The sequence below is a fragment of the Ailuropoda melanoleuca genome, chromosome 3 (assembly GCF_002007445.2).
Source record: "Ailuropoda melanoleuca isolate Jingjing chromosome 3, ASM200744v2, whole genome shotgun sequence".
Classification (NCBI taxonomy): domain Eukaryota; kingdom Metazoa; phylum Chordata; class Mammalia; order Carnivora; family Ursidae; genus Ailuropoda; species Ailuropoda melanoleuca.
The window spans coordinates 67,968,742-67,994,236 of record NC_048220.1 but is presented as its reverse complement, the minus strand read 5'-3'; the positions used below and the strand labels follow the sequence as shown (position 1 = coordinate 67,994,236).

The 25,495-nt window shown below is 42.5% G+C and overlaps 1 protein-coding gene and 1 long non-coding RNA gene across 3 annotated transcripts; one reads left to right on the top strand and one right to left on the bottom strand.

Moving 5' to 3' along the window:
* The first annotated feature begins 12 nt into the window (after window positions 1-12).
* On the top strand, window positions 13-12,422 carry LOC105241409. The gene is made up of 3 exons (XR_860459.3): window positions 13-123; window positions 7,386-7,519; window positions 9,867-12,422. It is a non-coding gene; the product is annotated as an uncharacterized LOC105241409 (long non-coding RNA).
* Window positions 12,423-18,590: 6,168 nt separating this feature from the next.
* On the bottom strand, window positions 18,591-20,243 carry GPR150 (G protein-coupled receptor 150). Of its 2 annotated transcripts, XM_034656525.1 has the most exons (2): window positions 19,139-20,243; window positions 18,591-19,042 (listed from the first exon to the last, which is right to left on the bottom strand). In XM_034656525.1, the coding sequence occupies exons 1-2, from the start codon at window positions 20,102-20,104 to the stop codon at window positions 18,806-18,808; spliced, it is 1,203 nt and encodes a 400-aa protein (XP_034512416.1). In that variant the 5' UTR covers window positions 20,105-20,243; the 3' UTR covers window positions 18,591-18,805. The 2 variants fall into 2 exon arrangements, with proteins under 2 accessions (XP_034512416.1, XP_019664150.2); XM_019808591.2 differs by having other exon boundaries at window positions 18,591-20,243.
* Between the last annotated feature and the right edge of the window lie 5,252 nt (window positions 20,244-25,495).

The window sequence follows — 25,495 nt, the reverse complement described above, 5'->3', positions numbered from 1 at the left end:
ACCCGAGAGCGCCTGGCCTCGGGGAGTACCTCTTTGGCACTGCGCGCTGATGACCCCCCCACCCCCGAACCGTGCTCTGCTGGGACTCCCGAACTGATAGTAGTGAAAGTGTGCTTGACAAACGTAGGTGGCATCTATTTACTTTTGAACGTTAATCTCATTACATTTATCCACATTTTATTTTATTTCAAGTTTATTTGCTTATTTAAGCAATCTCTACACTTAACACGGGGCTGGAGATCAAGAGTCTTAGGCTCTTCCAACTGAGCTAACCAGGCGCCCCTTGCATAGATTTTAAATGCACCCACCAATCTCACTCTCCGGAATTTACCTAATAAAAAAATTTCCGGAAGGTCCTCACGATGCATGTAATCCATGTATAAGGATGCTTATTGCAAGGAAAGAATAAGAATAGCTGAAGTGATCGGCAAAAGGGAACGTTGGTTAAATAAGATATAGTGTGGACATGTGAATTACTTTGTAGCCATATACTCACAGACCAGATTTCATGAATGTATTGAATGTTAAAAAAGGAAAGTATACAATACACAATTCTTTAGTATTAGTAAAAATTATTTCTCAAGATACAAATAGGTATGTTTGCACATAAGCTTTTTATAAAAATTTTTAAAAAAAACTTAGTGGTTGCATTGGAGGTGGTGGTTTTTCACTTTAATTTTTTGAACATTGCAACTTTTTCTCTGTACTTCAGGAGTTAAAAAACAATCAAAAACCCACTTCCTACTTGTATTCAAAACTGGAAGGTAGTTGAGTCTGGAATGTTTTTTAAAGTGTCCTTGACTGTCTTCTAATGCTGTACTTCTTAACTCGGGTTATGCCTTAGAGTTACCTGGGAGTTTTAGACAGTCATGATGGCCAGACCAATGAAACCTGGGGGGTGGGGGTGAGAGGGTTAGGAGGGGTCAATATATTTTTTCTAACTTCCCAAGTGACTCCAGTGTGAACTCAAGGTTGAAAACCACAATCTATATTTAAAATCCTGAATAATGATCTCAGGTCCTAGAGTGGCCCAGTGGGTCTCAGGCAGCTGAAACCCAGGGGCCTTGTCCATTTACTTGAGTGTGCCATGCAAATACCATTTTTTTCTATAAGCCTCAACATATAAGAGATTGAGAAAACCGAAATGATGGATTTGCCTCCAGTGCTAGTTTCTTTTGATTTCTCTTCTGTTCAGTATAGTTTTAGGATGACAGTATTTTATGGGATAATTTCCCTTTTGACCATTTATTTCACTGATCCAAGCAAAAACTAACCATCTGGTTTTGATGAACTGCTTTACCAAAGAGATAATAAAATATATTTGGATTATTATAATTTACATTATCAATTAGCCATCCAAATTATTTTATGGCCATGGAGGTTATTAGAAGTCTTTTGGTTGTGTCATGGAAGGACTAAATAAGGTTTGCTCTATCTAATGAAAAGTCCTTCTTTCTTGCCTTGGCATAATCTGGGCATTAAAATAAGACACATCTTAGATTCATTGACCTTAAATCTGGTTTCTAATAAACTAAAGACCTCAGTTGTTATGCACCCGTATATACACAAGAGGGAGAAAGAGAAATGGAAAGTTTCTTTTATCTCTACCTAAAGTATTAATGGGGTTAATCATCTAATAATATGAAATGCCTGGAAAACTTTAATGGGAGTGTGAGAACACTTTCTTCCTTTTCTCTCCTTGGAACCAATCTGCATCTTCCTCTAGAACCTTCCTCCATTTTTGCTTTCATCTTTTCCTTTCCTACTATTGACACCTAGTGGTAGCCCTGGCGTGAGTTTTGTTACCTACCACGGAAAGCAACTTTGCCCCTGTGAACTTGCTCCTCAGTATCTTTGTCTAAAAGTAGTTTTAAATGTCCCTTTTCATCTCTGTGAGCCCCTCTCCTGTGCTCTGAGCATCAGGCTATGCCTAGGCAGGCTTTTTTGGGACCAAGCCTTTCCTCTTAGAGATGTTCAAAACCTGCCTTCAGTCCTAAACTGTAATCTGTTTTGTGAGCTAATGAAGACATCAATGTGCTGATAGTTTCACTACAGGGAGGTTTGAAGAGTATCAACCATTCTGGATTTCCTATTCGTTCAAACCAGAAAAGGGTGACAACACTGCTCTTATTAGGCTATTGGGATTCAGATAATGAGAAAGTGAGAGTGGCTTTAAATACAACCTTTCTGCTTATGACTCCTAACTGAAAATCTCCATAATATTCATTTGTTGTGGGCACCTATATGACATTCCTACCTGGATATTGTGGCAGAAACAGTGGTGTTCACCAAACAGCCCATCTACTACCCCACATTTCCAACCCCAATTTCAGTTGGTTGAGGCTCTGTGACTGCTTTTGGCCAGTGGGCAGTGGGTGAATATGCAGTGTGTCACTCCTAGATTGAAGCATAGAAGAGCTCCTATTCCACCTCTCCAGTGTCTCTCTCTCTCTCTCTCTTTTTTTTTTTTTTTTTTTTTTGGTCACAACCACAGACATTCTAGATGGTGGACCTCTACCAGCCTGGGTCCCTGAGTGACCATGTGGAACAGAGACCACCCACCAGTCACTACGTTCCACTGAGCCATTAAAGATATGTAACAAGTGAGAAATAATCAGTTTGTTGTGTTAAGCCACTGAAATTCTAAGGTTGTTTATGATTGCCCCAAAGCATAATTTGACCTAACATCTCATTGCTATCTTCAGTTTTATGTGTTCAAGATTGAAACACTAAAGTTCTCCTGTAAACCTATACTTCCTTTGTTCCCTCCATCTCCATAAGTGACAGCCTGTTCATCTACATGCTTAAGGGAGAAACCTGGAAGCCATACTCACATCTCCCCTTTTCTCACTTCTCCTGTGCAGAAAAGAGTTGACATAGCTGACCTAAAACTGCTATCCTTATAAAGCTCTGCTTATAAGGTTGGCCCCTAGCTGGTGTCTGGGAATTTGGCTGGCAAATAGTTCCCTACACTGATATAAGATTTTCTCTAAACAAGAAGGATGCCTCACTGTGACTAAATTGTTTGCACAAACAATATGGTTTATGCCGACCTCAACCTGCTTTCCTTCTGGGAATCTAGAACTTTGGTACATGCTAAGCAGAGGTGCTTACATGACCAACCCCCAATAAAAACCTTTGGGTGTTGAGTCTTTAACAGGCTTCCCTGGGCAAAAACATTGCACACATGTTTCTGCATTTTCGTTGCTGGCTGTGTTACCCCTCCAGAGAGGGAGAGAACATAAGGAAGCCTGCACCTGGATTCTTCCATTTTCCACCTGTGTCCTTTTTCCTTATGATCCAGCTGTGTATCCTTATAATATCATTATAATCATCTTAGTATGATAAGAACTATATAATGAATTCCATGAGTCATTCTAGTGAATCCCCAAATATGATATGGTCTTAGGGACCCCTGTGGTATCCCCCCCATCTAATCCAGCACTGAGTCATGTCAATTCTACTTCCTAAAATATACTTCAAATTATTGCGCTGCTTTTCTTTATTTGCTGTCACTACTCTGGAAGGTGTCATCATCTTTTAGTTGTATTGGACTTTAAGAGGACCCGATAAAAAACCTTTTTTTTTTTTCCTTGCCTGAGTTTGGAACCAACTGAGAGATACAGTAAGAAATCAAAGTGTAGGGGCGCCTGGGTGGCACAGCAGTTAAGCGTCTCCCTTCGGCTCAGGGCGTGATCCCGGCATTAGGGGATCGAGCCCCACATCAGGCTCTTCCGCTATGAGCCTGCTGCTTCCTCTCCCACTCCCCCTACTTGTGTTCCCTCTCTCACTGGCTGTCTCTATCTCTGTCGAATAAATAAATAAAATCTTAAAAAAAAAAAAAAGAAATCAAAGTGTAAACTTTATTTAATAATAAAAATCTAGATTGGGGTAGCTTAAATGTGCAGTCAAATGGATTTGCTAACATCTCCTGAATTAAATTTACATGCCCAAATTGCTGCCCTCTACCTTAGAGCTGTCCATCTTGAGAGATTGTGCTCTCTTTAGGCACACACTTTTGTAGAAAGGGGGGAGGGTTGCTGAGCTGAGCATACAAAAAAAGGAGTGAAAGGTGGAGATTTTGAGATTTCTTACCCACTGTGAATTTTATGTTGCAAGTGGAACTCCAAGTCCTGGGCATTAAGTAAATGCTACACGAGCTGACCATAAGTAGGCAGCGGAGAAGGGAGTGTGGTCAGCGAACACCACGTTGTCTGTAGTGAGCCTCAAGCAAAACAGTGGCCATTAGTACCAAGCCAGGCTAAACAAAGTAGGCACAGAGCTCCGTGGCCCCAGCAAAGGGCCTTGTAATGTGCGTTGTAGGGTGCAGGCTGCTGCTTCTTGACCTTGAAGCGTGTTTAGAACAGACTCATTCTACCACATTCATTCTTAGCAAAGGTAGGAAGGCCAAAAGACCTCAGAAAGCGGGCATAGCCAAGGCAAGGATTAAATTACAGGAACAATGTATCTACACAGAATATTTACTGCAATTAGAGATAGTGAAGTTAATGAAACATACGCTTCAGGTCCCCTCACATTTGTGGGCCCTTTCCAAGGTCCTGGGCAGCTCTAGTTATGTGTTCCCATGGTCATCCTTTATATCCTTTTACTGTAATTTGAAAGCACACAGAATAACACAAAAGTAGTACAGGGAACTCCATCACAGCAGCCGTTTAAAAGTACGTTGCTAATCTGATGCCACATCAGCCTTTAATGCTTTAGTATATATTTCCTGCAAACAAGGACATTCTTCTACAAACTGCAATACAGCCATCAGAAGCAGGAAGTTAACCCTGACATCTGATCCTCAAATCCAGTTCAGAATCAAGTCGATTTAGTTGCCATGTCTGTTTCACTTCCTTGCCTGGGATGATTTCTCAGTCTTAACATTCATGACATGCACATTTTCAAAGATTTTAGGCCTTATATTTTATAGAATGCCCCCCCCCAACTGCAGTTTGTCTGACATGTCTTTATGATGAGATTCAGATTCTGCATCTTTGGCAGGAACTTCACATAGACTGGCCTCGGAGCCCCCTAGGGCTCCCTACTCATTCAGCTTGAAGGAGACTCACTACACTGCTGTGTTGCCATCTACCCCACTGGGCCTCTGTCTCTCCTCTCTAAGCCACCGTATGTCCCCCCAGTCCCGTAGCCAGCATAGGTGTCTATACCCTGTCCTGTCCTCCCTACTGGCTTTAGGACTGAATTGTTTGTGAGGGAGAGAGAAGAGAGAAAGGAATAGTTGTCATATGTTTTTGTAAACGTGCAAGAGTAAGATAATTTAACTTCAGTGGATGAAGGCCGTTGTCTCTTTTCCTTCTGTCACCCAGGCATTTTTGGGATTTGGCTGAGAGACATTTGAGTTGGAAATGTATTTAATTTGTGTTTGGTGGGATATATTTATATGGTTTGCAGCCAGTTGTGGTGTACAGTTAAGTTTTTGCTGGCCATCCTAGTGTAAAAACAGCCTCCAAAAATACTCCCAGTGCCCACTGTGATGGCTCTCCTTATATGCTAGCACTCAGGCCAGGGTGCTTTCAAAGTGTGACTATGTGCTGTGGTGTCTGCCCCAGGGATTATGGAAGTCTTGGGGAGAAATAAGATTTGAACAGATAGAGCCACTATTCTATGGAAAATTTGTCTTATCATTAGACTCTTGGTAAAATTGTAAGCACAGGATTCTGTTCTCATAGACGGTACACGTGGGATATATAATACAGCCTATAAATTCATGCATCTTTCTTGATGGGAATCACATGAAGTAGAATTTATCATAATTCCTATGTCTGTAAGTACACAAACCTGTACTAAGACTATCGTTTGTTTTATGCTTTCTGTCGATTAAAAAAAGATTGTGCTATAGGAAAGATCAAGTTCTCTTTCTGTTGTCTTTATGTAAAATATTTTTAAATCATTATATGAAGGGACGAGTAAAGAGTGAGAGACAAAAATTGTAGGCAAAAACTATGATAGCAGTGTGTCTAGCAATTAATAAATATTTGCTATTATGTTTGATTTTTAATATTTGTATCTTTTGTGATTATTCGCCCATTCTGAACATTCACTTTCATACCTAATTTTTTAATTTATTATTTTGTATTCTTTTTCTTGAAGAGAGCCTCCCTGTCCCACCCACTGTGACCTGGATCTACCCTGAGCTACATTTAAACTGCAGGGCGGCTGAGCTCCGTGCCTGCTACAAAGTACTAATGAGTATCTAACTGGAAATTATCCAGGACAGCGTGGGTAGGCTGCCTGGGCTGCTCCAAATTCCATTTGCATTCTGGCCCAGAAAGGGAAGCATGGCAGAGCTAGCCTTGGATTCGTGTAGATGTCACATGCTCAAAGTCACTCCACACCACCTCGTTGAGTCCAGATGGTGCTGGAGAAAGCATACCTAGAGGCAGATTGCTTAGCCAAAGTCATTGGAAGCAGTCACTGAGGCACAGGACTGAAAATACATGCTCCAAGAGAGCTCCATAGAGGCCCTGCTCAGTTAAGTAGGAGCACTCAGAATGGAAATGACAGTGAAGAGATTTTTGATCTGTAAGAAGAAGAAGAGATGGGGACCTCCACCTTTGCAAATTTCTAAACTTGTAAGAAGGCAGATTCAGTTGCCTCTATCTCAGGTAAATGCATAGATGGATCTTCTCCCCATCCCCAGAGTTATTAAACATGATGCCAAATTAACCTTTTATGAGCGGATTTCTCCCAGTTGAGTTCACCTCCCAGGTTGTAGATTTGGACCACCTGCATCCACCAACTGGCATCCACCCTGGGGAAGCCGAGGCCAAGCGCCTTTCTTATGTCATATCCTAAGCCTCTTCTTGAGAGTCTTTGGTAACCCCAAGTACTGGGTTCTCAGAACAGTTTTGCTTGGCCATTGTTCTAGGAGTGGGGGGTGGTTTGTTTCCTAAGTTAAATAGGGGGGTTAGGAACCAGTGCTGCAGTAAAGTTCTGCTTCCTGTTAACACTTTGAACTTTTTAAAAGAGTGAGGCTCATCATAAACTGGGAAATGAACAAATAGAGCCTCAGAGGTCCTAAGGGAATTCCCCGTTTCAGGGAGAGCAGTCTGCAGCTCCGGCTGCTGAAGGAAGGATCCAAAAGTCCCCCGTGCTTCAGGGGACTTCTCCAGCAGAGGCTATGTGAAATCGGCAACCAAGGTCTTTAATTTTTTCATACAGGATAGGAAATTTTGATTTTTGAACTGCAGTTCCTTGGATTTGGTTATCTTTGGGCTTTAACCTGCAAGACGATTTAATCTCTGAACCTCAGTTTCTCCCTAGACATTGGTTTAGAACCTAAATAGGGAGAATGTTTGTTTTGGTTTTGATTGTTGTTGTTTGTTTTGGTTTTAATTTGGCTCCTCTCACCCCAGCAGTGGAGAGATTCCAGGAGAGCTGGTCTGGTTGAAGTCCCTTCACATGAGGCCAAGGGGTGAGGGCTGTGTGGTGCTGTCTAACACTCCGCCGAGCCCGAGCCCAGTGTTCCTGGCATGCATATGCTGCATTAAAGGTGGGTCTCCACATCTCTTGAGAGCAGCATTTTAAGTCTTGACACAGTGTCTGACTTCTCCTTATCTTGTTATAGAATTGGTTAGGTTCACGCAAAATGCTGCCAGGGATGATTCTCCAATATTCCTCACCTTTGCTGCACCTGGGGTATCAATTTGTGGCACAGTTCTGATACTGCTCTTGATGCTTCTGAATCTGGTTTCCTCAGGCCTTAGGGAGCAAGAATACCTCTGCCACATGCTCTTCAAAACTATGGCCTTACCTCAACTCTGGCTTTGTCTGTATATGGTAGAATATATCTTCAAAGCTTCAGTCCCTTCCGCTGTGCCTCTGTTCCTTCTAGGAAGGCTTGGGTGAGTTTCTAACATGTTAACTTGCTCCTTAGGTTGGTGTCTTTATCTGCCATATGCACTGCTTACCAAACTGAGTGCCTTCTTTCCTTCCTTTAACTTACTTCTTGCTTTCTAGCCTGGATTTTTTCTCCCCTGGATCTTCCCAAAAGAAGCACTGTGCAAAAACAAATTTTTCTTTAACTGGATGATCCCAAGAGAAGATAACCTTCCACCAGATCAACATCTAAGCCAGACCTGTGCTTGCTCTGGTATTGTCCAAGCTGGCTTGACTTTAGTGTGTGTCATCTTGGTTGTGCCTTCTCTAGGGCCCTAACTCCACACATTTCTACTGCCTATTCCCTTGAAGTGTAGGCATTACCAATATCCTACTTTGGGTATCACTTTTGAACTCACCTAAACTGAGTATTTTATCCTGATTTTCCTAGTCTTCTTCTCCCTTAAATCTGTATTAGTCTTTAAGGAGGTGGTTCTAATGGACTAGCCCCAGAGGTCAGGCTACAAAGTCCATATGTGACTGCTGGAAGCCCCGTGTGTGTGTGTGTGTGTGTGTGTGTGTGTGTGTGTGTGTGTTTTGAAAGTGGGGACATTTCCCAAAGAAAGGGTTATTGCAAAGAAGGCAGAGGTTCCTAAAACGTGTTCACTTGGAGGGTTGTTTTGCACTTAGCATATTGAAGGCTCTGAGAGGTCCTGCTTTCAAGAAACCTGGTTGGGAAGAGAGGAATCAAATAGAAGTTACAAGGAAGTACTCAGAAAAATTCGGAATGTGGGATATTCTGCAAGAAAACTGGCTTGGTTTTTTCAAAAAACACAATAGCTTTTTTGGTTAAAAGGTCAGGGAGGTCATTTTGGAGTAAAAGAAACCAGGAAGACATAGCAATCAAAGGCAGAGTGTATACACTATGATTAGATTTTGGCTCAAAAGGAAAATTTTCAAATTATATTGAGGACAAAAGTGAAAATTTGAATATGGACTGAGTATTAGGAGATTTTAGGAAATGTTAACTCCCTTAAGTGTGGTAATGCTCTTGTAGTCATGCTAGAATGTCTTAGAAGGTGCATGCTCAGGTATTCAGAGGTGAAGGCTAATGATACAGTGTTTGCAGCTAATTTTCAAGTTATTCAAAGACAGCAAAATATATATAGATGTGTAAAAGGAAAGATGGCAAAATGTTAACGACTGTTGAATCTCAATGGTGAATATGTGGGTGTTCTTTTGTATTATTCTTCAACATTTCTATGTATTTTATAATAAAAAACTAAAAAGAGAGATCTATTTAACCTAGTGTGCTAAACGTTTAACTCTGAAATTCTTTTTCTCCTTTATGATATATTAATATGGAAGCATCTGTTGCTTCGCACAGTATACTCTGGAACATGTTGGCCTAGGTCAAGCTTTCAGTGGCTACATTTAAAATATATGCAGTAATGATAAATGCTCAGTGAAGAATACAAATCCTTTTTAAAAATTCAGAATGCCCTCAAAAAACTCTATCCAGCTAGCTGAGGAAATGTTTGCTACATGTTTGCTACCTCGTCTACAGTGCAGCAGTTCTAATACTCATTTTAACACAGTGGTGTGGCTTCACTGGCCAAAGGAATGGAGTTCACAGCTTGTAGAGTGGTTCTTGAATGTCTAGAATTGCATTCTGCAAATACTTTGTTTTAATGTAACCTTTTAGATGATGATGATCCAGGCTAAATTCTCAATCATCTGTATCCTTCCGTCTTTAAAGAATTAGGTGAAATGATAGATGGCTTAGAGCACTTTCAGGAAGAGAGAGAAACAAAAATTTGCAGGCATAATTGACTCTATCTGGGATGAATTTATAAGGAAACCCTGTAGTCTCTCCTGGTGGTTAATTCTATGTATCAGCTTGACTGGACCAAGGAATGCCCAGATATTTGGTTAAACATTATTTTTGGGTATGTCTGTGAGGGTGTTTCTGGATGAGCATTTGAATTGGTAGACTGACTAAAGCAAATTGCCTTCCCCAGTATGGCTGGGCATCATCTAATCCACTGAGGGCTTCAATAGAACAAAAGAGCAACAGAACACAAAACCGGAGAAAGGGAGAATTCACTCTCTCTGCCTGACTGTGCTGGGACATTGGTCTCCTCCTCTCCAACGGGAACTGCACCATCAGCTCTCCTGGGTCTCCAGCTTGTAGACAGCACATCGTGGGACTTCTCAGCCTCTGTAATTGCTTGAGCCAATTCCTTATAACATATAAATATATGTGTACACACACACACTATTGTTGTTTCTCTGGAGAACCTAGACTAATACATTCCCTATAACCACTTGGATGACTTTAGAGAAGACAGCAACTCAAGCTGATTAGACAATTAGAAAATTTACTATTTCACATAAGACAGTCTGAGGTTGGATGACTCCAACTTTGGTGAATTCAGCTGCTCAACTACATAATCAAAGACTTGGGTTTTTTACCTTTCCATTCTTTGAGCTGTATGATGGTGGCCTTCTCTTAAGGTTATCTCCATTCTGTGGGTTACAAGATGGCTGTGAGAGCTTCAGGTCACATCTATAAACTACACCATTCAGAGGAAGAGAAAGAATTACCTCTACTGATACCTCCTATTTAAAGTTAGGAAACCTTTGCCAGAAGCCCTTGCCTCTAGTTTCATTGTCCAGAACCAGTCAACCAGCAAGCAGAATGGGATGACCATGGTTGACTTAGGTATCTCCCAGAGCTGGGGGAGGGTTATCTTACTTGATGGGTGAAGTGGCAGTTGTGAAATATGACACCAAATTCTTTGACACTTCTTCCATTAGAAGGTAGGGTTTATGCCTTTAAAAATCTGGGCAGGTTTATGACTGCTTCAACAGTAGAGTACAGAGGACTCTGTATGACTTCTGAGACAAGACATACCAAGCCATGTGGCTTCCATATTGCTCACAGAACGTTTGTTCTTGAAAACTTGAGCTGCCTTAAAAGAAGTTTGACTGCTCTAAGGCTACCATGCAGTAAGAAAGTCAAAACCACGTAGAGGGCCATGCTTAGAGACTCTAGTCAGTAGTTCCTGATGAGCCCTGCTTTTGAATGTTCCAGCCAAGGCAGCAGATATATGAGTAAAGAAGCGTCCCATTGTAGACCCCAGTCATTTGAGTCTTCCCCCACTAAGGCCCCAGGTATCATGGAAGAGAGACAAACCAGCTCTCCTATACTCTGTCCACGCCCTGATCCACAAAATCCATAAGTGTAATTAAGTGGTGGTTATTTTACACCACAAAATTTGGGATAGGTTGTTGCATAACAACAGATAACTAGAACACGTTAGTCCTGAACAAAATTAGGATTCTTTTAGTAAGGCAAGAGAATAGTTAGAGAATGGTTGATGTTGTTACGGACAACCACAGAGCCTGCCCTGTTTTTGATGCTGGCTCTTATATTGATGTCCATGGGCATTGGGTTTCTCGAACATACCCAACTTTTAGATTTTTTTTTTTTGAACAAAAAGTGTTTCCTAGGGTTAAGTGATGTTCTTTGGGGGCAAATAAAAGACATCCTGGGTAGCTGGGTAGCTTATTCGGTTAAGCATCTCTCTTCGGCTCAGGTCATGATCCCAGGGTCCTGGGATTGAGTCCTGCGTAGGGCTCCCTGCTCAGTGGGGAGCCTGCTTCTCCCTCTCCTCCCCGCTTGTGCTCTCTTTCGCTATCTCTTTTTCTCTCTCTCTTCAAATAAATAAAATCTTTAAAAAAAAAAAAAGACATCCCACGGGCATGATTTTGTTCAGACATTTTGGACCTAGGGTCCCTCAAGCCTCTGAAGAGTTACATTCTAGACTTGGTCAGTCCAAATTGTCACCAAGCTCCCCTGCAAACACAGAAGCCCTGTGGAACAAAAAAGAAGCAAAACCATCCCTTAGTCTAATCTAATATAACCTTGAAATAAAGTTAAGATAAAGGCTAGCTGAAATAAGGAGACTCCCAAAATTCAGTGCCTTAAAGAAATTTATTTCTCTGTCACATAATCTTCTGTCCAGTTTAGGCTGCCTTTGTCCTGCAAGATCCAGAAAGGACCCAGATTCCTTTTATCTTGTTGCTCTGTCACCTTCTAGGATGTTGTCCACATCTGCAAGGCTGAACCTGATCATGGTTACATTGTGTGACTATCATATCATATTTTCCAGCCAACAGGAAGGGGAAAGACAGCATGGAGGAGCCCAATGTCTATGTTTTAAGACCCAAGTCTGGAAGCCACCCATGTCACTTTTGTTCACATTCTGTTGCTAAGAACATAGTCACATGGCTCTAACTATATGCAAAGGAGAGTGGGAAATGTAGTCTCTGGCTGAACAGAGGAGGGGAAATGGATTTTGGTGAATAGCTGGCAGTGTTCTCCATTCCTAGCAAGTCAGTTCTTTACTTGGATAATTTGGAGGCTAAGATGATGAAACTCTGATATAATTGTGTAGTTTTTCTAGGGGCGCCTGTGTGGCACAGTGGTTAAGCGTCTGCCTTCGGCTCAGGGCGTGATCCTGGCGTTATGGGATCGAGCCCCACATCAGGCTTCTCTGCTGTGAGCCTGCTTCTTCCTCTCCCACTCCCCCTGCTTGTGTTCCCTCTCTCGCTGGCTGTCTCTATCTCTGTCGAATAAATAAATAAAATCTTTAAAAAAAATTGTGTAGTTTTTCTAAAATGCATTTAATTTTTCAGGTAGCCATTTTTTAATGTAACACGTTCTTTCCCACCTCACACTTGTGTGCCCAGGCTGCGGCTCTAACAGACACAGTTTACATAAAACAAGACCAGTATCTTAGGCTCAGAGGAACTTCTTGGCTATTACCTGTTCAAATGACAAAATAGCACCAACATCAATGAAGAACCCCTCATGGCTTTACCTCTGCCACTTACTAGCTGTTTGATGATGGACAAGTTATCCTTAGTCCCAATTTTCTTATCTAATAGATGAAGAGGATTATGATATAACACTTAAAGTTGTTGTGAGGATTAATTGAATTGATGCTTGTAAAGTGCTAAGCGTCATAGAAATTATTTAGAGCAACCTTCTTGGGTTCCCTTTCTCTTTGGGAGCCTTGTACTATTGCTCAGTACTATCGCTTAATAAACTTTGCTGCCCACTGCTAAAAAAAAAAATTAATAAATTTTAGCTATCATTATTATGGTTCTCATTATTTATCTTATGGGTATTTTGTAAGGCACACAATAGTACCTTACTTAATAAAACTGTACCCAGAACTGCCAGGGTTTGGCAATAGATTTCGCCACGTGGAAAAAGGGTTAACTCTTTCCCTTGATCTTGATATTCCCCTTGGGGTTCTCTGCATTTCAAGTTGGTGTGAAGTCTCATCAGATTACATGGTGAGCAGTAAATATCCCAATTTGACATGTGGTGGAAGGCTAGAACCCTGTGTTCTGATATCTGGGTCATTTGACTTCCATTTTTAATGTATCCAACACCGTTTTACTACTCAGACATGATTTAGTTATCTATTGCTGCAAAACAAACCCCCAAACTTCATGGCTGTGATTTCTTATTTCTCACAAGTCTGTAGGTTAGCTCAGCAGTTCCACTGTTCATCTCCCCTGGGCTCACTCATGTGGCTGCAGTTAGCTGGAGAGTCAGTTGGGAACTGGGCTCAGCTGCAGTGGCTGAGTAGCTGGGCCTCCCTCCCCATATGCTCTTTCATTCTTGGCTTCTTCATGTCATAGTGATATTAGGGCAGCTTTTCTGAGAGGGCAAGCCCCATGTGTATGTGCTTTTCAGTACCCTGCTTGTGAACAATCTTTTGATGTCCAATGCCAAAATAGGTGACATGACCAAGCCCAGACTCTGTGGGAAAAGATTACACAAGGGGTGGGTATCAAGAAGAGTGATTCACTGGAAGCTATTATATAATTACTCCAACCCATTTTGTGGTTGTCAATTCCAGGTTTGGCCAACCAGTAATAGTTGGTCCTAAGTTCCCACCCAAAAGCTAAATTTTAAATGGAATTTACGTCTATGATAAGTGATATATATATATAAAAGTTCCTATGTACTTTTCACATGATGGATCTTTAATAAATAACCAGTGAATAATTAATGAATAAATCAGTCATACCACCAATGGTAAGAATTTGCAAATAATGTCCTATATCATTAATAATTGTAGATTGAGATTTCTCAACAAAGTCCTTACCATGAAAATCAAAGTTCTTCATAGAATACAAATTTTTAAAATATGAGTTACATTTTTTATTTTCTTCCCTTTGCTCCACTATGCTCAAGATAGTGTCCAATACGGTTCTTCAATACATACTGGCTGATGGACTAAATAAAAGTACACTTGGAATGTTCTTATTTCTTTGATAAAGAACATGCAGTAAGCTAAAATGAGACTCTTTTTCTTGCCAAACTTTTTCAATTACAGCATGCTTGCTGTCACAAATAACAGAAAATCCAGCTCAACTGCCTCAAACAATAAGAAAATGCATCTCATTTAACAGGACATCCAATAGGCATGCCTCTGGTGTTTGACCTGACAGCTCAGTGAGGTCATTAAGGACCTCAGTTCTTTTCATATCTCCACTCTGCCATATGCATAGTGTTGTTTTCATCTTCTGGCCTCTGATGGTCAGAGGTGGGCTGCCAGCAGGCAGGAGCACTACATGCTTCCTCATTTACCTTCATTAAGAGAGAGAGGGAGAGAGCATATTGGCTCTCAGAAGGGTTAAGGACTTCTTCCTAGAAGCCCCAGCAACTCCCCTTGCCCTATAACACATCTCACTGGTCTTAACTGGATCACATGACCATTCCTGAGCAAGCCATGGAGGGAAGAGGAGTGAAATTACTTTGATGTGTTTACACTAATTAAGGTCCAGTGTTTGAGCTTCCCTCAAAGCACTTGACTCCTCATAAGAGGCATTAGATACAAGAATCTGAGTCCTGCTAGAAAAGGAGAAATGGACGCCAGGAAGCAGTCAACAATTACTGTTAACAGTATACCTTCTGTGAGGCCCAACTTCCCTATTACTATGTGCCACCATTAGTCTTCCATAGATTGATTTCCCAAGATCCCTTGCTTCCCTTCATGTAATATTACTCAACTGGATTTTATCCCTGTGACCCAGTGTTAGAAAATAATAATAACTATTATATATTGAGTACTAGGGTGAATCTGAAGAGACAGACTGACAGGAGCCGCCTCCGCCCATCAAGTATTTTACACTTTTACATATATCGATCCTATGACGTAGATAATATCTCATTTTTACTGATAAGAAAACCAAGACTCAAAAAAAAAAAGAAAAGAAAAGAAAGCAAAGAAAAAAAGAGAAAAAAAGAAAAGAAAACCAAGACTCAGAAAGATTCAGCAAACAACCTAAAGTCACGCAGCTACTAAGTGGTAGAGATGAAATTCAAGTCCAGGTCTGTAGGCTGTAAAGACTGCTCTTTTCATTATACTGCCTCACAGCTCAGCAAAACATCTGTTTAATTTAATTAGACTATTCATTTTCATTATAATATCTTCCCTTCAATAAAGTCAGAACATTTTAGGAATGCCAGGGAAACTCCTCCAATTTTTGACTTTCTTTTGTTTCCCGGGAAGCTTCCTAGGAAGCTTAGAAAAAATCAACCTCCTCTTCCACAAATCAGCTTGACTATTCTATTTTTAGTAAATGAATTATAGCTAGTCACTAATTGTGTTTTAATTCCACTCCTGGCTGTTTCCTACATACTCTCTGCTTCGAATTATGTAATAGGTCATGTTTACTTATTTTAGCTGTATGTTACCATGCAGCCAGTTATTTTTTTTTAAAAATATAGAATTCTTTGTATTTAGGTTTTAAAGTTCTGGTGGTGACATTTACATTGCTATCTATATGAATAGTGCCTCCTGGAGTCCTGCAGTCTAGGCCTGTGTGCAGCAGCCTAGTTAAAATCTAACTCCAAGGGGAAATGTGCAGTGGGTGAGGGTATATTATTTGATTCCTCCTCAACTCCAAATACGTGGTCTGGTTTCTCCTCTAGTCATATCCTATTTGGGTAATACCTAGAAAATAGATCAAGTTCAGGGTCAACTGTTCACATACTTTTGCTGTGAAGTGTGAATGGTATGTCCCACTCAAGCAAGAGTCTAAATTTAAAATAACCTTTGGGGGCTTCCTTGATGGGAACAGAACTGAATCTCTGAGTTGTCTATAGCAATGAAGGTTCTGGGGATCAAATTCTGAGGTGATGCTTCAAATTTCTTAACCTACAATGCCTCTAAAGATGGGAACCAAGTCACGTGGATCTACCTTCTATCTTCAAGTGTCAGATTTAGTTAAGATTAGAGAAACTTCCTTAGCTGTGGAAGTATTTCAGTATGAATTGGGCTTAACCAACTCTTCCACAAAATCTTGGGAATATACAGTTTAATTTCAAATTAACTATATGAATATATACTATTTTTAACCCAGATGGAGAGTTCTTAAAATTTCTCTAATGGATTATAAAAATCAACTTAACAGTTTGGCAATTGTATGAAAGTTTAGTCTTGCCCTCCCATAAGCATTTCCCCTTCTTTTCTAAAAAATAGAAGTCGCATTTTTTTACCCCTTTACTGTGCAACTCATATCTTCCGCTCCATGTCTAAGCCATCATGGTGGCCCCATTTCCCTTGAAATGGTCTACATACTGATATATGATATAGTTCTGGCCAATGAGCGATGCAGGAACATGTGCTTGGGAATTGTAAGAAATGTTTCTTCACTCCTATAAAGAGTGAAAAAAAGAGAAATTCTTCCTTTTCTGGACATCGTCATATATGAATGTGATGCCTGGAACTGTAGCAGCCATTCTGTGACCTCAAGGAATGCAGACCTTAATGTCAAGCCCACCAGGTCAGGATGGCAACTTCGTTGAAGTTACGAAGCTACTCGACTAACCAACTCTGCAGCAGCTCTACCACTGGGCTTCTTGTTATGTGAGAAAATAAATTTAAACCAGCTGAACTCATTTTTCTGTTAGGGTGCCCTCAGTTGCAAATAACAGAAACAGCAACTCAGCTGGCTTAAATCCTCAGTTGGGAACATTCAAAGTGATGCAACAGGTCATATTTTGAGTCTCTCTGAGCTTCTGCCTTGATCCCTGACTTTACCTGTTCCCCCTTTCCCACTGGTTGGTCCTTCATAACATCATTGGAATGACCGCTTCAGTCTCCTGAGGTTGTCCAGATGTACTTTTTCAGTGACCCAACACCCTGAGTGGAACCCTTATTAAAGCATATGTGCTACTGTGCAGTAATTGTCAGATTGTCTCCTACATATGATTATAAGGCCTTTGAGGGAAAGATGTGTGTTATTCATTTTAGTATGTCCAATGCCTAACACATTGCTTGGCACAAAATAAGGAATTAATATTTATTAATGAATAAAAATGCCAATGAATGTCATGCTGCTGAATAAAAATAATGTCATGAAGACAACTGTGTTCTCTCTTTGGCTGACTTATTCTTATATTACACACCATAGTATCCTATGCAGGGTGGGGGAATTAAAAAGATGAAGGAAAACCTTTGAAACATTTTTGACAGAATTTGAGAAAGGTAAATCAATTTTAGTGGAGATTTTTGTAAATCTTTTATCCATTCTATATTTGCCTGACTCATATGATGAATTATTTAACAAATATGTGGTGAGTGCCTAGTACATGTCAAGCATTGTTTAAGAGTTTGGGATACATCAGTGAAGTAAACAGAGAAAGCCCTCAAAGAGCATTGACTCTACAAGCGAACTCTAGCAATCATATCATATCCCCTTTCTCCATCTTAGTTTGGCATTTGCGCACGAACAGGAAGCGCTGTCACGGAAAGCTCGCAGATTCTCAGATGAAAGACACTGGTAAACATGTGGATATATTGTTCATAAGTGCTGCCACTTCTTTCTAGAACCAAAGACAGTTAAGAGGAGGAGGTCACGGTTTAAATCTGCTTCTTGACTTTGTTCTTAGCAATACACACCAATAGGCATTGCCTTCAATTTTCAAAAGCGAGTTTTACATATACATGCAACATGGGGGGGGGTGCAGCTTTCTTCCCAGCTGAGCATCTCCATGAGGCTCCACCTGGGACAGTGAGCCCTGCCCGTCTACACCACCTTGGTGTTTCATTTCTCTAGTTTGCTGGGCACTCTGAGCTGGGAGGCTACACCTGAGCACAGCCCCTCAGCTGTAAAGGCTAGTTTGGGCACAGGCACAATTTCCTACAGAAACTGGGCATATCTGAAAGGGACTAAGGGAAGCTTTTATGCGTCCCTCCTACAACCCCAGCTTCTATTGAAGTGAAGACTGGAAATAAAGGCCACACCGATTTTCTTCTGAGAAAACACATTACCATGGAAAAAAAAGTACTAATTGCTCTGTGGGTAATGTTTTTATTTTACAAATACTCTGTGGCTTTGCAGTGACAGCATGATTACATTTCTGACAGTATCACTGGTACAATTTCCAGGCTCCTCGGGGAGAGCAGTGTGGGGATTTTCCTTCTGGAAAGCAAGGCAAATTCTCTGGTCTCGAAGGTACACTTGATTTAAACACGATTCAAAATAAGTAAAAACGGATGATAACACAGCAAATAATGAAAGCTTGACAATTTAGCTAAACCAAAAGATCTTATCCAGAGCACTATGGGAGCGTCAAAGAGAACTGCAAAAATAACTCTGTATCTTTGTTTTTACAACTTCCCAGTGGCTCAAACTCTTCTCCAAACTGGGAAATATGAGAAGAACCGAAAGGGAGAGAAGAAACTGGAAAAGTGTAGGAAAATGTAAACATTAGAAAGAAACAGAGTGTAGGATGGGGACAGCTTCAGGGGCAATCTCTGAGACTCTCCTGCCCCTTATGATCTAGATAGACCCGGGCCAGCCTCGTGTTCTGTGGAGGCTGTGTGGCGGCGACAGATGACCGACCCGTCTGGCCATCGAGCAACTAGAAAGCGCTTTCGCAGGAGCAGGGCAGTGGCCGGGGGCGCGGCGGGGGTGGGCGCAAGCCGCCCTCCTCGGGCTGCTCCCGTCTAGCGTGGTGGTAATGGGGGTGGGGCCAGCGGTGGCGGTGAAGCGCTTGGTGGCCCCCGGCCCCCTCATCGTCCTCCGCTCTTCCCTCCCACGAGCAGCAGACTGCGCCCAGGCGCCTTCGCAGCCGCCGCAGGAGCTGGCAGTCGCCCGCCTGGAAGAAGAGGTAGACGAAGGGATTGAGAGCGCTGTTGGCCACCCCCACGAGGTGCAGTGCCGCCGCCAGGTCCTCGGTCTCCCAGTCTCCCACCTGTCCGGACGACCACGCGGCCGCCAGCCGGGCGGCGAAGTAGGGAAGCTCGCAACTCACGAACAGCAGCGCCAGCGCCAGGCTCATCTTCAGACTCTGCACCTTCGCGCGGGGCAGCGCACTGGGCGCAGGGGCTCGGCCGGGAGTCGCCGACCAGGGCGCTGAAGGCAGTGGGGCCTGGGGCAGGCGCTGCCACCAGGCGCAGAGCAGGCGGCTGCATGCTACGCCCATGACCGCGGCCGGCGCCACGAAGCCCGCGACGGCCTCATAGAGCGCGTAGACCTGCAGATGCCAGCGCGGCAGGGGCGCGAAGATGTCGCGGCAGCGACGCTCTCCCGGCCAGGGGCGGGCGGCCGAGGGCGCGGCGGGAGGCGGCGAGGGGGCGCCCCCGCGCACCACGAAGGCGGGGGGCAGCGCCAGCAGCAGCGCCAGCAGCCAGCCCAGCGCGGCGAGGGCGCGCGCGGGCAGCGGCTGGCCCTGCGGCCGGCGCACTGCGCGCTGGCGTTCGAGGGCAATGAGCACCACGAGGTGGGCAGAAGCGCCGCGGCCGGACGCCTGCAGCAGCTGCACGAAGCGGCACGACAGGTCTCCCGCCGCCCGGCGCGGCTCGCCCAGCAGCTCCCAGGCCAGCTGCGACAGCGCGGTGCCTCCGCACGCGTACAGGTCAGCCAGCGCCAGCTGCACCAGCAGGAAGTCCATCTTGCGACGCTTGGGACCCGCCCAGGGCCCGCCACCCCCGCACAGGCGGCACAGCACCGTGGCGTTGCCGGCCACCGCCACCACCAGGATGACCCCCAGGAAGGCCAGGCGGATGCCGCGGCTGGGTGGTCCGGGAGGCGGCGGCGGCGGCGGCCCGGGGGCTGGGGCCCCCTGTCCGGAAGTGAAGTTGAGACCCCAGCCAGGAGAGACAGGTACGGAGACGTTGGGCGCCGGCGAGAAAGTTGAGGGGCTGAAGGGATCCTCCATCCTTAGCCTAGGGGAAAAGGAGGTACGGAAGCGGGCTGGCAGGGCGCGGGAAACCCAGGTGGAGGCGAGGCAGCGAGGGGCACGACGCCGCGTCTACGAGTTCCCAAAGTTAGTTGAAAACGCACACACACAGAGGGGAAATGGATTCGGGTAGACTTGCGCTTAGTTGTTTTTATAGGTTGTCCTCGTCATTTGTCACTCAAATGTGGGTTGTACACTCGAGGAACACACATGATTCTTATTCTCCACCTTCTCCGGGTCTCTCCTCCCAATCCCGGTGGATGGCCCTCCAATCTCTGCGGCGGCTCCCGCGGTGCGCTCGCGGTAGCCGCGGACCACCGAGCTCCGGCGCCTCACGGGTTCGCTGTCGACACGTAGAGCCCAGCAGGGCAGAAGCTCGTTTTGCCTGGCCTTTGCAAAAGCTCATGTTGGCTGGGACCAACACACCAGAGAGGAAGGTCCTGACCGAGACTGTACCTCTCAAAATGGTTACGGATTGCCAGTAGGAAAAAAAATAAATAAATAATAACAGACAATAGTTTTGATTAAAAAAAAATCGAAAATGCCATGGATCTGCATGTACTAGCATGAGAAAAACAGGAAACACAAGAAACCCAATAGCATTTGGGGCAAAGAGGAGCCCAGTAGATGAATCTTTGCTAAAGATATGCCTTCCTCTGGCCAACAGAGTATTTACTTGCCGAGAACAGAAGTAATGATATTGCTTGGCAATTAGGTGCAGCAGTGATTTGCAGATGTTTCAAATACTCCTCATTACTAGAAGCAGTGGATCACAGCTGCTCTCAGTGATGTAAAATTCACTGCATTAGTCTGAAGAGGCATTAATAGGTTTCATGCAAATGGTAGTACATTTGTTGATTTTTCCCGTAATATTTTCATCCAGTGACGGATGTGTCATCATGGCTCTTCATTCTCTTGATTCTGTTTTCCAAGCAGATGGAGGTTGCTGGGAGGGACTACGCCCCCAATAAGCCTAGAGAAAAGGTGACTAAGAAAATGATAAGGCGGCCAATTTTTAAAAAAGAAATCCAAGTCACAGGAAATGGTTTAGATTCAATGCTGTCTCTTTTGTTTTAGCCCTATCTCCTCACAAACAAATTTTAGTTTTCCTGCTGGAAGCATCAATTTGTCTTTTATGCAGCCTCCACATGATCACTGTGCAAGTAGATTTCCTGTGCTTCCTGGTCTGGGCATCTGTGGGATTCACTGTCCCAGGCTGGGGACACATTTGGCACTTTAAGATGCTCCCGAGAGGAGGGTTTGGTGGGTGCAGATGACAGTCAAGACGACTTGAGGAATCCTAATTCCCAAACTGTTCTCCTTTGGCCAGAGACCTTTGTCATTTTTATCATCCTCTCCCCTGTCTCAGGCCTAACAGTGGGCCTGACACAGTCTAGAAATCAGGAAATAATGTTTTGAATTGCTGAACTAATGGATATATGATGCATTTCAGAGAACTTTGAGCAAATGTTCCTGCTTTGTCCATAAATCCATCAACCTAAGGGAAAAAAATGACTTTCATACCTACGCCAGGATCATCCAGAGAAGGCCAGGGAATCTCTGGGGAAATGGAGGAGGAGCCATTCTTGGTGGAACACTTAAAAAAGAGGTAGAGCGATAGCCTTGGGAAATCAAACTCTTGGTTTAATTTTCACATTCTCCCCTCAGAGGGTTTTGCCAAGGCCTTTTTCTTTGTAACATACATCATCCCAGCTTATGATCCGCTTCTTCCAGGGAGATCTCTCTGAGCAATACCCATAATTCAATGATTCCTCTAGCCAATACCAGTTTAATATTTCTCAAGATAATTCTATAATTTGTCTCAAATTTGTTGAAATGCTCTCATATAACAAGACTCTACCAGCGAAATTACATTTCACAGAACTTTACTAAGACCTGATAAATCATTGATTTAAAAAAATAATTCTTCTCAGAATAAACACATACACATAGTTTGGAAAGTTGAATAGAACTAGAGGGCTGACAACAGTTTTCGTGTCCACACATCCTCACTCCTCCTGCCCCTCTTCTAAACAGAACTGATTTGCTGTTTCTTCTGGCATTTACTTAATTCCAGAATTCTGAACGGTAAATGTGTAATGCACTATGTATTAGCTTCTCATTGGATAATTTCTCCCTTCCCATACTTAATACAGTAATAGTGTAATTTTGGGTTAGATCTATCTTTGGTGTTTATATTATTATGAAATGAAAATATTCCCAGGTGAATGTTGTAGAATATTATGAATATCATTTTCTTTTTCTTGAAGTTAATAATTCCGTTGTTACATAGCTAGTTCTTCCTGTATCTCTAAGTAGTCCCTCAGTTCAGTTTTGTAACATAGTGTAGCAATTCCAGTTTATTTTTCTTGGAAACTTTCTTACTGGAGACCTCCATCCAACTATCATCCTAGAATGTCTATTTGTCATCACTGAAACTCTGCCATTCTCTTGAGTTGGAATTCTTGTTTCTTGGATATCTGGTCATTTTTCTTGTTTTTTTTCCCCCTTTTAGTAGAACACATCATCAAACATGTCGTAAGATTAAAAAGATCGTGCAGAGGCTGAGGACATAGCTGTGAGAGTCTCGTTGTGCCTATTTCTTGGGTCACGTAGAATCAGTCATGTTGCCCTTCAGGACAGCTGTTACCCAGGCAGCTCTCTTTACCATGATCCTAGAGACTCCTTTCATTATCTCATGCTGGGTTTCCTGCTTTCTAGTTTCGCGTGCGCGTGTGCATGCGTGGGATCGCACGCGCGCTTTTCTTCTTGGTCTATTTCCCTGCTTGGTAGAAAGCATCGTTCAGTGGCTTCTTGAGAAAGGATAAATTTTTGGGATATTGCAGGTCTGAACATTTCTTTATTTTGCCATCATGCTTAACTGATGATTCGGCTGGGGTTAAAATTCTACACTGGAAATGCTTTCCTTCTGAATTTTCATGGCATTGCGCCATTGCCTTCCGGCTTCTAAGTGTTTGTGTTGAGAAGCCTAAAGCCGCTCTGGTTCCTGGGTGTGCAAATGTGATCACTGTTTTTTCCATTCTAGAACTTGATTCTTCTCTTGTCTCTGACAAATTTCACAAGGATGTGTTTAGTTGGATCCACTGCATGGGTTGTATTTAATTGCATTATTTCTCTAGTGGCCTTCAATCTAGAATAATTTCCCAGTCTTTCTTTTTCCTTTCATGACTCTGACAGGTCTGAAGGGTCCATGACACGTTTGGTAGACTGTCTCCAAAGTTGTATTCGTTTCCACATAATTAAATTTGGAATAGAGTCTTTGGGCTGAAATACTACATGTAATACAGTGTTCTCAATGCAATCATTTCAGAGACATACAGTCTAGTTTGTCTCAATACCGGTGATGTTACGCTTGACAAATGTTTTAAAAACACAAGGTTTTGAGATCTGTGCTCATCCTCCAGAGGTCGCCGCTCCCTGGCCCACTGTCCACCTGGCCCACTAAAGGGGCTCCATTAGCCCTGCCCCCAGTCCTTCTCATGAGTGCTGCTTGAGGTCCATGAACCAAAGTTCATGTGTGGGGGGTTCCCAGAGTTTCTGTTGTTATTTTCACACACATTGGACATTTAAGGATTTGTCAAAGTATCAGTTGTTTTGTTACCCATTCTTTTGGCTGCCAGTTCCCCTCCACCACCACCCCCCGCCATGTTTTGCCAAAGGTGACCCAGTTTGAGTATCTCACCCCTTCTCAGAGGAGCTTGCCACACTTTTGAATTCAGTTTACCTGTTGCCTTGCAGCCTCAGGCACCTGATGGCCTCAAAAAGAGCTTAGATTATCTGGCTTTTTTTTCTTGATTTTTGTTAACATGGGAGGAACATTCCCTTGCAACCTTCCCCATCCTATGTGAAAGCAGAACTCTCAAAACATTATTTAAGGAACAAATCCTTTGCTATAAATATTACAAAATTGATGCTTATTTTGTTGTCTAACTCTTGAACACTTTATTTCCTCTTAATAATAAAAAGTTTAAGGCTAAAAATACTCTGGGTATGGTTCTGGTTGTGTGTCACATGTTCTGAGTTTTCTCATTTTCTTTATTTTAAAAATAGCATAGAACTGTAATTTTTTGACCTAAGAATTATTTAAGATTCTGCTTTATAACTTTATTTTTTTAAAAGATTTAATTTATTCATTTGAGAGAGAAAGAGGCAGAGAGAGCACAAGCAGGGCAAGCAGCAGAGGGAGAAGCAGACTCCCCGCTGAACTGGGAGCCCAACATGGGGCTCATCCCAGGACCCTGGGATCATGACCTGAGCCAAAGGCAGACGCTTAACCATCTGAGCCACCCAGGCACCCTTCTGCTTTATAACTTTAAATTGTGTTTTTAAAGGGCTAAAAATCTTACCTGAAAGCTTAATATGTATAATTATAAATAACACACACATATATCCACAATATATGATCAGTGTATAGGAGAAGAATTCTAGCACAGGTCTAGATCTTTCCTGTTTTCCACAATGATTTTCTTCCACCTAGTTTGTGTTGAGACATATCTTTCTTTTTCATTATCCCTCATTGCCAAGTTCTTAGTTCGATTCAGTGATTTATAGTATGATTTAATAGCCACTAAGAATAGTCCCACCTTAATTTTTTTTCCATAATTTTATTAGGTATTTTAGGCTTTTTTTTCCCCATGAAAACTTCAAGATTGTTTAGTCCAATTAAGAAAAAAAAAAATACCCCAAACTCTATTCAGATTAAAATCAGAATTGTACAAAATTTATACATTAATTCGAGAGAAGTGACATTTTAATAAAAGATCCTCCCATCCAAGAACTTGCTGTCATTTCATGTACATATCTTGTTTGTATACTTCAGTAGAACTTAGTAATTTTTTTCGTCTATGTTGTGCCTCTTGCTAAAATTTATTTTATATTGTCATAATGTGAGATAGTTTTCCTAATTTCCATTTTTACCTAGTGATTATTCTTATAGATATATATTTATTTTGGTATACGTAGTTATTTAACAAATTTCATCGATTCTAGTAATTTTTATTAGGATGCCCTAGGTTTAATGAGATGGAAAACCACAAAGAGTAGAAGGATAAATACAAAATCTACCACTTTATTTTATCTTTAACAGAAACATATAAAAACAGGGGCGCCTGGGTGGCACAGCGGTTAACCGTCTGCCTTCAGCTCAGGGCGTGATCCCGGCATTCTGGGATCGAGCCCCACATCAGGCTCCTCCGCTGGGAGCCTGCTTCTTCCTCTCCCACTCCCCCTGCTTGTGTTCCCTCTCTCGCTTGGCTGTCTTTCTCTCTGTCGAATGAATAAATAAAAAATCTTAAAAAAAAAAAGAAACAAATAAAAACATAGAAGGCTCCCAGTTGATGTGGGTGGTTC